At 55.2% G+C, this 13,030-nt stretch overlaps 1 protein-coding gene across 1 annotated transcript in view; it reads left to right on the plus strand.

The window, feature by feature from the left end:
• Nucleotides 1–5,286: 5,286 nt before the first annotated feature.
• The window catches only part of DOC2B (double C2 domain beta), a 30,924-nt gene continuing 23,180 nt past the window's right edge, over nt 5,287–13,030 (plus strand). Inside the window, exon 1 of the mRNA XM_062012294.1 lies at nt 5,287–5,774. Within this exon, the coding sequence (XP_061868278.1) occupies nt 5,444–5,774 (331 nt within the window). The 5' untranslated portion in view covers nt 5,287–5,443. The remainder of the gene's footprint in view (nt 5,775–13,030) is intronic.

A 13,030-nucleotide genomic window follows, 5' to 3' on the forward strand; every position in this document is an offset into this window, starting at 1 on the left:
GCCAGCACAGCCAGACTCCTCTCTCTGCCCTTGGGAGACTCCCAAAAGCAGCTAGACCAGCCCTGGAGATGCAGGTTTCCCTGCTCAGGTTAGATGGGTGCCTGGGCTGGGGGTTCCTCTGCTCTCGCCCTGGGTTTGGGGAGCAGTGTTTTGGGAATGGTATGTCAGGGTGCACATGCACAGGATGTTCCTCCCCAAACAGCAGGGTAGGCATTTCACAGGAGCAACCAATGCATTCAAATGACAAAACAAAACACCAACTATTTTGGGATTCACATCGAAATGGCAACATATGCTACACATTAAACATCAGCCCCTACCGAAAGTTTAGCTATTCTAGGCCCATCCTGAATAGCACTGAAGATGCACAGAGAGCAGATGCCTCCTTACCTCCTCCCGTCCTCTTGGAAGCTCCCTTGTGGGTCCCTCTGTGCATAGCAAAGTGCTGATGAGCAAGACACCTTCCACTCTTGCCACTGGTCGAGGTCTCTGGGACACTGAAGTGATATTTTGAAGGGAGGAGGCTCTTTCTTCCTGGCATTTGCCCTTTGCCTGGCTTTCTGACAGGGCTTGTTTGTGTCTGCTTTGTAATAGAGTGTGGGCTGTTATTTTACCACAGTGATTTCGTTCGCAGCTAGTAATTGCTGGTTAAATCTGGTCAAATGATGGTTGTTAGCAGGGCCTGTTGGAGCACAGATAACCTCAGATATTACTCGTGCAGAGGAGCAGTGGGGACCAGGGTGCCCTGGGATATCACCACTGCCAGGGAGCCTTAATCGGCACAGCCTCGAGTAAGCCTCTTAGGATTATTTAGCCAAGTTTCCTAGTTATCATTATTATTATTGCTTTATTTAGTAAATGCAAAGGGTGTTTAACCAGGTAGGGTCTGTAACACACTCGATGGGCTCAGCCAAACCTCTGCAGCCACTGAGGGCAGAGATCTTTCAGGGGGAGCAGCTTTGTTGCTGGTAGCTGTGCATCAGCCAGGTGACAGCACCTGGAGTGAGATGAGGAGCAAGGCACGTGTTTCTTTACAGTTAACTCCTTCCCATGTGCACAGCCATACTGGAGCTAGGCTTCTTTGAAGAAAGAAGAAATATGTTTCATACCTACTAAGTGAGGTGGACTGAGAACAGGGTAGGTCCCAAGAACCCCAAAGAGATGGAGAAGGTCTCTTCCAGCAGTGTTGATATCCCCTGATTGAGCTGATATTACCCTCTCATGCCTAAGGCTCTGGGTACTCGTGGTAGCTTAATAAAGGCTTTAAAATGACTGGGGAGAAAGCAAAAAGCCAGCTTGGTGTGTGGGGGCTGCTACTGCGTTGTGTCACTCCCCTGGATGACTGTCAGACCTCTGATCTCAACCTGTGGTGGGTTCCCCTGAGTTCAAGGGTGAGTAAGGTCCAGAGTTGGTCCCTACAAAGGTTTTAATTTGGCATCATCTCTTCATGCACTCTTCACATCTTCTCCAGCAGCACCAGCAGAGCAGAGGGTTTCTGTGACATGGTTTGGGTTTGAGCTGACATAGTCTTAAAGAACTGGTGGGTCAGTTGCTGACCCTCTGGTGATGAGCAAGGGGTTGTGCAGCCCTTCTGCTGTACTTTTCAGTTGGAAAGGAATTGGTTAAACTGGAATCAGCCCCTGGTCTTGGTGAACTAAACCTGGAGTCACTGACAGCAGGATTTGATGCATAATGTTTGAAACAAATTTGGTTGCAGTGTGTCCTGAGGACAGCCTGCGTTTTTGTGTGCACGTTTAATCTGTGTGCTACTGTTTGTTTGCTGTGGGAATGCTCCTTCTTTTTGCCTGCTTGTGGAGCACTGGCAGGATGGCTCCCTGTCACAGGAGGAAGCTGTGCTGCTCTGTGGCTCTGCTCAGGGCATGGGGTGAGCGAGAGGCACAGCCTTTGTTTGGGATCTATTTAAGCCTCTGCTTGTGCTCCTGTTCAGGACAACATTGAAATTAAAGTCTAGGCTGTCCCAGGTCAGGATGCTTTTCTGAGCCTGGACATGAGGTGAAGTGATGGTTCCTGCATCCCATGTCCCAGCTCTCGTTATGGGATGGTTTTGGCACGCCAGCCCATGCCTTTCTCTGACGTGAGCAGCTGAACCTCTCTGTTGCACCTCAGAACAAACTACTGAAGTGCCACGTTATTTGTGCTGCTGTCAGGGTCTTGTCACAACTTGCACACACCACTGAGAGGAAACACAGCTGTTGACAGGGGCAACATGCTCTTCTCCATCATCCCATACCCGCTTTGATGTTGGCTCTGTGATGGCCACCTTCATCTTCTCTAAAGGACATCCTCCCTTCCTGCAGGGATGGAGTATCCTCTGCAGAGTGGCTCTGCTTTCTGCCAGGCAGAGCTGTCAGTTCTGCTGCTGAAATTGGCCACATAACATTTAAACTGTCCATCTCCCCTCTGGCAGGGCTGTGAGGCAGCCAGCATCCCCCTGTTAGGGACACAAGGGCCGGTGCGTGGGCACTGCAGTGGCTCTGAATCACCCTGGCAGAGCGAGGGATCAAATCAAGTCACATTCCAGGGCATTAGACAGACGGTGGGAATTAAAAGCTTTACCTGGAAACTGGCTTTGTATGTCCAAGCCCTGCTTTTGTCTCACAGCCCAACTCTATTTTTGTTCCCTTTTGCCTTCCATGTTGTTGTGTGTTATCTGTGTCGGTGCTCAGTGCCTGGTAGCAGCCCCAGTCATGGTCAGGGGGCCCTCACTAAATATTGATCTGTGCAGCCTAGTAGGAAACATTGAGGAAGTATAAGAAGGTAGGAAAAGTGTGGCTTAGCAAAACCAAGCTGCTTTGGGTTTCATTAAAAGCTAAGGTAAGGTACCAGCTGCTCTCAATAGGCTTGGGATCAGTCAGAGACTACAAAGTCCCATCTGGGCTATTAGGACTGTCTTGTTTTTGTTTCTTTCAACCCAAAAGGTGTGGGGCCTCCCTCGGGGTCCAGCCCTGCCCTGCCAGCAGGGAGATTTGCCTGCTTCAGCTCTGGTTTTGCTTACTGTGTTCCCCATGTACACCTTGTCCCTCTCTGCATCCCTGGATGAGCTGAGCATCTCCCATGGGCACATCTGGGAGCTGTCAGCAGTGCAGGGCAGCTTTTGGGGCTGCTGCACAATGTGAGAGGAGGCAGAGCTCAGGGGCTCACCTTTAATTCCTACAGCTTTGATTTCCTGACCTGTAAAACAATCCTTGTCTGTTTGAGTCTTGTTCTCTTTGAGGAAACATTTGAACTGACGCTGCTTTTGTAACGGCAGCAATGACATAAGGCTCTCATATGGAACCTAATTTCATTTATTTATCTATTTGCCCTTTCTTAGAGGGAATTGCTGCTATTTTCTGGGCATCAGGCCCAATTTTTGCTTCGTTCTGTTTGAGTCCACACTGCATCTTGGATGCTGCACCCAAAGATGGAGCCTGTGTGGATGAGCCACATCCAGGCTGCTCCAAACCCGGAGGCAGCTCTTTCTGCCTCCCATAATGTTCCCACCCCATCGTGTTGCCACCCCTGAGGTTTTCAGCCTTGACTGGGCGAATGCGAAGCAGGCGGCACTTCCATCTGAATGAATATCCTTAAGAGCCCTTGGATGTGGGAAGAGGGTTAAACTGTTTCAGGTTGGATCTGTTGTTGGACTTTGCTGCGAGAGAGAAGCACAGATCACCTCAGTGCAACAGGCAGGAGCCGCCTCGAAGCGAAGATACAGCAGAGAGGGGAAGGAGCAGCTGAGCAGTCTCTGTTCTCCCAGGTCATTAGAGCATCCTTGTGCATCGTGTGTGGGTACGGAGAGATGACAAGTTTGGATGCTTGAGGAGAGAAACGCTTTCTTCCCAGCGAGGAGTAAATTAGGTTAGTTTGCCTGGTGTCAGGGTGTTACGAGTCAGGGACGTTCGTTAACATTTACCAAAATCTGAATGAAAACTGATTTTCTTCCCCAGACAAAAAAGGTTGTGTCTCATTTTGCTGGGGTTTGGGGGGAATTCTCTAAAGAAATGAAGCTTTATTTTTAACAGACATCTGCATGCCAGCCTGCAGGAGACTGCAGTTCTGTGTGCTTTGGTACGGGGTCTGTGTGTTGTCAGGTTACCTCTGGCGGTACTGGCTGTGATGGGCCATGGAGGGGGGGACCAGCCCATGCAGAATGTCCCAGCTAAACACCAGAGCAGAAAGCCTGAGCCAGCAGAAAGTCTGCATTAGGGGGAGTTGCCCCTACAAAATATTTCAGACACGTTTTCCTGGGCAGGGTGAGTTTCTATGCAGCATTTTGCAGCATGTTCTGACAGCGTTTCTCTTCTGGCACTCCTTGCTCAGAAGTCCACTTCCAGTGGCTTGTGAAACCACAGATATATTGATGTGGACACGAGAAGATTAGGTAAAAACACCAGTTTGAGAGCAACTCCCTGAGCAAACTGCAGAGCAGCATTTACCAGGGAGGCTGTCCCCTTCCTGGTTGGTACCAGGGTCCTGTCCCTGCCTGGGAAGGTGCCAGAGTGAGTGCTGATTCCCCTGCGATGCTTTACCTGCTGCATTGCTCTATGGCAGCAGCCACGAGCTGTGGGAGCCATGTGTTGCTTCAGTCCCTGGTGTGCTCCCAGCCCCAGAGACTGCAGGCAGCTTGCCCAACCTGCCTGGCTGGCGCTGAGCTCTGGAGGGGGCATTGCTGTGGTCCAGGGCCAGCTATGACAGCTGGGCACCAAATCCGGGCTGCCCTTGCAAGCAGCAGCGTGGCTGGAGCTGGGAGGGGGCAGGGTGTCACCTGTGCCCCTGCTCAGTATGCAAGAGAGCATCTCCCCAGCATGTCTGTGGTGAGCTGGGAAGGCAGGGGGGCTGCCAGGGTCGCTGGGGTGTGGGGCAGCCCATCCTTCCCTCCCTGCAGCGTGCTGGGGCTGCGACACAACAGGACAGCAGCTCCTGACCCTGCACCGTGACCTTCCCACCTCCGGAGAGGGCTGGTGAGAACCGACCCCACTTCGGCAGGGAGATGTGGTGAAAGGGTGCAGGGAGATGAGCTTTGAGCCAACTTTGCTCCCCCCCGGCACGACGAGGCTTTGCTGGGGAAGAGGTGGGGGGCCGGCTGCCAACGCCGGTGTGGCCGTGCGGCCGCAGCACGGACCGGCCACAGCCCTCATTCCTCCGCTGCTGGGTACCGCTTTGTTGCTAGCTGGTGACATCACCCGAGAGCCCACCCCCTGCCTTTTATCCGTCTCTCTGTCTCGCTCATTTATTCCCAGGCAGCGCTGGCAGGCTCAGGGGCTGTGCGAGAGCCGGGGCTGGCAGCAGCAGCATGCGTGCGGCGGCTGAGGCTCAGGGCGCGAGAACCACGTAAGGTGCCCGCCGGAGCCTTCACCCGCCTCCCCCGGCAGGAACTTCCCGGCTCCCTCCCGCACGGTCCTGGCTTCTCCGGGGGGGTTTGGCACCGACAGCCGCATGCATGACACTCCGAAAAGGAGAGAAAATGACCATAAGTATCCAGGAGCACATGGCTATTGACGTCTGCCCCGGCCCCATCAAACCCATCAAGCAGATCTCCGACTACTTCCCCCGCTTCCCCCGCGGGCTCCCGGCCGCCGTGGGCCGCAGCGGCCCCCTGCGCCCCGCCGTCAGCCAGCCCTCCGTCAGCCCCGCCGAGGCGCCCCGCGACGACGACGACGACGTGGATCGGCTTTTCGGGGCGTATGGCACGACGCCCGCCGAGCAGCCGGCCAAGCCCCAGGCTCCCGAGGAGCTGGTGGACCCCGAGGGCTACGAGTCCGACGACTGCAGTGAGTTGCTAAGTTTCCGTGGGAGTTGGCCGGGTGCTGAGGGTGGGTTTTTAGGGCTGGTCCCCCCCCATCTTGCTGCCTGAGCCGTGCGCCCTGCCCGGCTGCCAGCCGCGCCGTCCGTCCCTGGGATCACGTTGCAGCGGTGCCGAGCCCTCTGCTCTAGCCGTGGAGGCTGCCACGGCCCGGCTCTGGTGTTGCCCCAGGGTTGGGGGGAGGCCCTGGGAGTGTCCCTGCCGCAGACAGGCTGCTGCCGAACCCAAACTAGGGAAGTCTCCCAAGAGCCACCAGTTGCTGTGCTTTGAGTGGTGGTTGATGAGCTTCTCTGCCTCGTCCCTGCTCGGCTTCTTGGCTCTGGAGGCTGTCAGCTGGGCTCAGACCCTTGGGTTAATCCCTCTCGGTGGTGCAGCCTGCTCCAGCCACCCTGCTGATGAGCTGCTGGCGTGTTCCAGCATCGCCCGGCTCCAGACTGGGGAGGTTTGTTCAGAGAGACATCCGCCCGGGAGAGCTCTCCCCTTCCCTCAGCAAACTCGTCCTCCAGCTGCAGACAGAGCCCTGCATGAGACCAGGGAGGCCTTTTGAACAGAAGGTTTTGGTTCTGGTAGATGCAGGTGTTTGCAGCGAGGTTTAACCCCTCCCCACCCAAAATGTCCTTCCCACCCAGCTCGGTGAAGCTTGCAGGCTGCAAAGCAGCTGCTGTCTGGCTCTGCCAGCCTCGCTGCCTGGGATAGCGTTGCTTTCCTTGAGCTTGGTTAAAGCCCAAGGTCTCCTTTCAGCCCAGCCCTTAGAGGCCAGATCCTGCCAGGGGCTGAGCGCAAAGTTTGAAGGCTGGCAGTGCCAAGGAAGGCAGTGGGTGCTGGCGAGGGGTGCTGCGTGCTGGTCCTGGGGGAAGGAGGAGGCTGAGCTGTTTACGGCCCAGCACCGGGCCGGCCGCGGCTTTCCCTGTGCCAAATGTCACAGCTCTGCTCAGCATCTCCGTCCCTGCCAGGCACCCGGCTGACCTGGGCTGCTGCCATCTGTGCCAGGCCCCACAGCGGGACACCAGAGAGAGCTCCCTGAAAGGCTGTGCCTGCTGCAAGGCAGCACAGCCCTCTCTGTGCCCCCTCTGCCTGCCAGCCACCAGCTGCAGCTTCAGGAGAGGCTGGGGCTCAGTGCAAACCCCAAACTGATGCTCCTTCCCTCCCTCCCCATCCCGGTGTCGGGGTCACACTCTTTGGAGGAGGCGAGAGCTGCTGCGCTCCCAGAGAGAACAGCTCTGCTAAGCTGCATTTGTCCCAGCAGCCACTTAACAGGCTCTTTAACCAGATTTGGGTTATTTGCTGCTCTAATTATTAGATCATGTTTGCTCACGCTGGTGCTAGAAACGGGAGCTTCTGGGGCAGAGGTGTGTGCGGGAGCTGAAGCGCTGCTCACGGGGACTTGGCCAGGGCACTGCATCCTGCACTCAGCCCCGGCGCCGTGCCAGGGGCCCGTGGGGGGTTGTCTCACCCCGGCTGGTGGTAGGAAGAGTGTTTCTTGCAGTGTAACAGGTGTCAGGCAAACTGCTGAGGCTGTTGTGGCAGATGTGGCGGGGTGTTTTTTTGCGGTTGGCAGGAGCAGAGCAGGGGGAGGTGGGACTGCTGGTGTCACATCTCTGGGGATGGCACGGGGTGGCCCCAGCCTCTCTCAGGGCTCTGGTTGGCATCAACGTGCAGGATGAGGCTGTCACTCCTCCATGTCTGGCAGCCAAAAGCCGCACGAGGGCTCGCTGGCCCCATTTCCCAGGCGAGGAGCTGGGAGGGGATTTGTGCAGCCTCACTCGAGCCATCGCTACACTGAGGAGTGTCTTTCGGCTCCCCCCGTTGCTGGTGTGTGATTCAGGGCTGCTGCATTAGTCACCTGCACTAAATTTCCCCACGGGAGCCTGTCTGTGCCTGTACAGCAGGACAGCATCGGGGTTAGGTAGTGTCAGTTCCCTCGAACACAGGGTTCAGGAGCTGACAGAGCTCTCCAGGGATGGTGGTGTTGGAACCTGAAGCCCTTGAGTCATGGGCTTGCTGGGCAGGGGCATGTCTTGCCTCACTCCCCAGAGGTGCTCCCAGACTGGTGCAGGGAGAAGGATTTTACCATGGCAGGAGGAGGATGGCTCCTTCCCTTTTGTCCCACCTGCCTGTTGGCTTCCCTCCTCCACCACCCAAACGCTGGTGCTGGCAGGCTTGGTGGGAGGAGTAGAGCTGCCCTGCCTGGAGAAATGCAGCATTTCTCTGGGTTTCCCCTGCACTCCTTCCTGCCTGGGGTTACTTCTCCAGCCTGGTGTTTCTGGGTTTCCATCAGCACCAGCCTGATGGGTGACAGGGCTGTGTTGCTCCCTCCCTGCAGCACTGCAGAGTGGCACGGGGCAGGGATGGACCTGAGCTGCCAACCTCCCTGCCAGGACTGCAAGGAGTAGGGCAGGGCTGGTCCTGCCCCTGCCCTGCTGCAGCTCTCCTGGGCCAGCTCTCTGTGCTGCATTTCTTAATCCTTTGCCAAGTGGTGTTCCCGTCCCTGTCAGTGATCCTGGGAGGTGCCCACAGAGCTGACAGGAGCTCCCCTTCTACAGACACCCTCTCTTTGGGATGTAGGCAGCCCTGGGAGCAGTACCAGCGTCTGCTCCTGACCCAGGGGTTTGGCATCCACAGGCAGCAGGTAGATGTGTGTGTTTGTGCATGTGTTTGGTGCTTTGGAAAGCCAAGACTCCAGGGCTGCAGAAGGGAGGTGGGATTCCTCCAGAGATGAGCAGGGACCTGGCCAAGGTGTGGGTGGGTGGGGGTGGACCCACTGTCAAGGGCAGATGAGGAGGCTGATGCGAAGGCTCGGGTTGATGTCTCTGAGACAAGTAGGGCTGAGGCCTGTGATTTGGGACATCACAACACAGCCCTGAGGAACTGTGGAGCACAGGAGAGCTGTGGAGGTGCCAAGAAAAACAAGCACAGTCCCCATGGGGAAGCCATAACCATCCTGTTGAATGCAGCAAGTAACAGGGAACAAGCAGGGCCAGGCAGCTAACAGAGCAGATAATGAGCAGGGACATCAAGGCTGGCTCTGGGAACATTGGGAATCACATGGAGCCAGCCCTCCTCATCAGACCCAGCCAGGATTTGCAGGGCAATGGTTGGCACCCTCTGCCATCCTAAGGCCCTGGGGAGAGGGACTCATTGCTGTGCATTCTCTGTCCTCATCTGCAGGGATGCTCTGGGACCAGAGCCCAGGCTGTGCAGAGCAGTGGGTTTCTTCCCAACAGACCTGCTGAGGACAGGGAGTGAGGCAGAGAGATGGGGAAGCTCCTGCTCTGGGCAAACCCCACAGAAGGATGGTTTGGTGCCCTCAGCCTGGTGCTGGTGTCTGCTGTGAGCTGAGAGGACCAGCCAGGATTTAGGGCTGGGAAGGTGGGGGATTTACTCCTATTATCTCTGGACAGGTGACTGTCACCTTGTCTCTGCTTCCCTGAGCTCGTGCCTGGTGACAGCAGTGGTGCTTTGGTCCCTGGCTGCCCAGCCCCAGGGATGCTTCCCACTGAGTCGAGCAGCACCCTGCCTGGGAAACTCGGTTCACAAGGAAAATAAGCAGATGCCAGCTAGATGGCAATGTGCCACCTCACCTCCCATCTCCCCTGATTCCACAGAACTCGCTGCCCCTGCAGTGACTGTGCTTTCCCCTCCACAGCACCAGGGTGGATTTGGACCTCACAGATTTGTAAAGGTCTCTGAAGTCTCGGTGCAAGCAGCGCTGAGGTAGAAAAGTGTTGCCTCTGAGGGGGTGCTGCCGTGGCTGCTTGCACCACTGGGTATGTACAAGCAAGTTCCTGGCCTTTGAAGAAATGCTCCATTCCCCTGAGCTGCTGTTTGGCTTTGGAGAGAGGCTGTGGAATTTCCTCCCTCTGTATGTGTTTGGCTCTGGGTTTTTGGATGGGCAGGCAGCCCGAGAGCAGGGAGCTGGCGTTTCTGGAAGAGCTGCCCCATGCTGTTCCTGCCAGGGCTCTGGGGCTCTTTATATATGTCCAAACCCAGCCAATTCTATAGCATGCCCAGCTTTATTCATGGGAGGAGCATGAATAAGCTCCCAAGCTGCAGCAGCATAAAAACAACTTCTCCCAACTCCAGCTGAGAGGCCCATCCTGGAGCGCGGCTGCTCGTGACGCCGGCAACGCCACACGAGTTATTTAGGAAGACTCTTATTTTGAGCAAAGAAGATAATTGGGCAGGCAAAGCTGTCATGCAGATATTAATTACTGGCTGCTTAAAAGATATAAAGAAGAATGAAGGTCTTAAGGTGGTGGCAGGGTTTGAGACTCACCTGGCCGTGCCTTTGGCCAGACAGGAGGAGGAGGCAGGAGGGGAAATGAGTGTTGAAACCATGAGGTTATTTACTTCTGAAACACAGCTCCTTAGCATATGCCACTACTGTGCTGCTATTTATAACTTTTGAATCGTCTTTTCAATCCAGATAAGGCCAAAAGAAGTAATTTTTTGCCTTACTCAGGAAACTAAACAAGCCACTGCTGATTCTGGCAGAGCCTGGAGCATCGTCCTGCCAACCGCCCACCACCTGAGCTGCCCCACCAAAGAAATGCCTGTGGATGCCAGGCAGCGTTGGACCCAAGGCTGAAGGGCATTGGAGAGCTTTGTAGCCCACCCAAAGGGGGTGCAGGGTGTTACTGAGGTGACCTTGGAGCAGCTCCTGTCTGGTTGCCTGTGGGCTATTGGGAAGGTGCTGGTGTGAGATGAGCTCTCGCTCTTTCCTGCTGGCAGAGTGCACGTGGGGTGCTCCTGGTGCTCCAAGGAGCCTTCAGCCCCTGGAGATGATCATTCCCAGGGGTGGTTGTGGCCAGGGACATCTTGAAGTGCTGGAGACAACTGTGGGGCACCCGATGAGGCTGGCATACGGGGGTGACCAGGGTCTGTCCAGGCATCCCTCCTCCTGCTGGGATGGAGGAAGCATATGGGCTGTAGCCTCCAGCCTCTCTGCTAATGAAGAGGTGGCTGTTGGTTAATGAGGGACCCTCCTTCTGCCTAGCTCCCTCCCTCCCCAGCAGCCTGGCCAGCTCTTTGCCTTCCCCTTGTCCTGGCATGCAGGAGGACACGATGCCCAGCTGGAGGAGGGATGCTCCCTGCCCCCTAGGAGCTCTGACACCCTCCTTCCCCAGCTGACACCCCTCATTCCAATGCACTCAACCCCAAGGGACCCCCAGATCTTTCATCTTGGTATTTAACACTGAAGGCAGTTTTGGGGGGGTTGTTAATTGCAATACTGTATTTCATTAAAGGAAGAGAGAGGGAGAGATTTGAAGGCCATCCCTAAATTGAAATTGCTGAAAGTCTAATTGCTGCTGACATCAGGGACCATTTAGTGCTGTAAAACATAATTGCATCTCTGAACTGTTCTGAGCAGATAAGTGTTCCTCTGAACACTCCTCCTGGAGAAGACAGAAGAGCTGATGAGCATCCATCAAGCAGCCTCCTGAAGAAGCAGCTCCTTGCTCTGGAGCTTGCCAGGGGCTGGCACTGTGTCCTCAGAACAAAAAAAACCCAAACCAGTTGCTGTAGAGTTGAAGTGAAAAACCCACAATGAGGCAGGGAGCAGCTGCAAGAAAGAAGAGTTGTGTTCATTCCACACTCCTGGTTCTGTTGAATTCAACCACATCTGTGGAGCTCCCAGGGAAGGAAGATCTCGTGCCTCTGTGCTGGATCTATCCCTGCTGGGTGGTTGTGGGGGACTGGGCATGTCCTGCCTGACCTGCAGCAACTGCCCAGTCCCATGATACTGTGAAACCTTCCACAGGACACCTCTGTTGTGGAGTAGCTCATGGTGACTGCCAGAAGTGTCCTGTTTCCACCTGCCTTCACCACATTCCCCAGCTGCTGCTGACACCTGCAGAGATGCTGAGGCTCTACCACCCACCCACCCTCTCCCCACAGAGGCACACAAGTCCCAGGCAGCAGCCCCAGTGTGTCTGTGCAAGGACTGGGAGTGTTGCTGGAGCTGAGGGGGCTCTCAGGGGCTCACTGCCATGGTGGGCAGGGAGTCAGGCCTGGAGCTGCCCTGGCACTTGCTGCCACCCACCCAAGAGACCTGCAGCAGCCCTGCTTGGAAATGGCAAGAAATAACTCGTGTTCCTCCTGAGGAGTCATTTCCCGGCGTTTCACACGGGGCTGTAAGTGCATAGAATTATTTGCTGCCTTTCAGGACCTTTAAAATTATCTCCATTGCAGAGGAAAATTAAAGCAGTGGAAGAAGAGGGACCTATCTTTTACAGTGCATTAAAAAATACCCAGTTTGAAGGTTAGTGAACCTGTGCTTTCTGTAAGGGAGAGCTAATCCAGACAATCCCCAGCAGTCTTTTTAGTGCTCCACTCTGATCTCCCTGGCACAAAATCCATGAGCAGATTATCTTGGGAGCAGCAATGCTGATAAGCAGAGGGACTTTAAGGCTTTTGGACTTCTTTTTAATTAGTTCTATAGCAGGTTTTTCTTGTGCACACCTCAGTTTCTCCTTGTGTCGAGTCTTGCTGGCTGGCTGACAGCAGTTGTGCCATGAAAGCTTTCCTGTCTTTGGGAGGGAAGGAACATGCTTGATCATCCCATCCTCTGAGGGCACTGATGGAGCTGGTGGGTCTGTTCTGCAGGAGTTGGTGCTTCTTCTATGTCTTGACCATCTCAGGCTGAGAAACTCCTCTTGGGTTGTCCCAGGCTGCTGAGGGAATGGATGTGCCTCCCTCCGTGGGCTGGGTGAGGGCACAGAGCCTGCAAGGACAGGGGCTGGAGGAGGGAGAGAGCAGAGATTTATCACCACGTTTTGCCTTTCATCCCACAGGTATAAATAGAAGCTACTTCAGCCTCCCCATCATCCTGGGCACTGCTGGGAAATGGCAGCAATAAACAATTTCTGCCAACTCCACCAAGGAGGATGGTGGTGGTGCTGTGCCAGGCTGTGGTGCTGTGCCAGGACACCGTGCTGCCTGCAGGCTCCAGCCTCACTGGCTGTGTCCCACAGCTAAAGCCCAAGGGTGCAGCTGCTGCTTATGATGCCCCTTGGTAATTCTGTGGCACACTGAATTAATCCAAACTCCCCCAGGTCAGTGGGAGAAGGGGCTGCATTCCTGTGCAAGTCAGGGTTATTTTCCTTTCTAGAGCCTGTCTTAAATGGCAGCCTCTGGCCTGCACCTTCCCATCAATCTCCTCCCAATTCACGGAGAGGAAAGAAGGTCAGAACCTGCTAATGAGTTCAGCTCTCCTAATGGTTA

The sequence above is a fragment of the Colius striatus genome, chromosome 20, assembly GCF_028858725.1.
Source record: "Colius striatus isolate bColStr4 chromosome 20, bColStr4.1.hap1, whole genome shotgun sequence".
Lineage (NCBI taxonomy): Eukaryota > Metazoa > Chordata > Aves > Coliiformes > Coliidae > Colius > Colius striatus.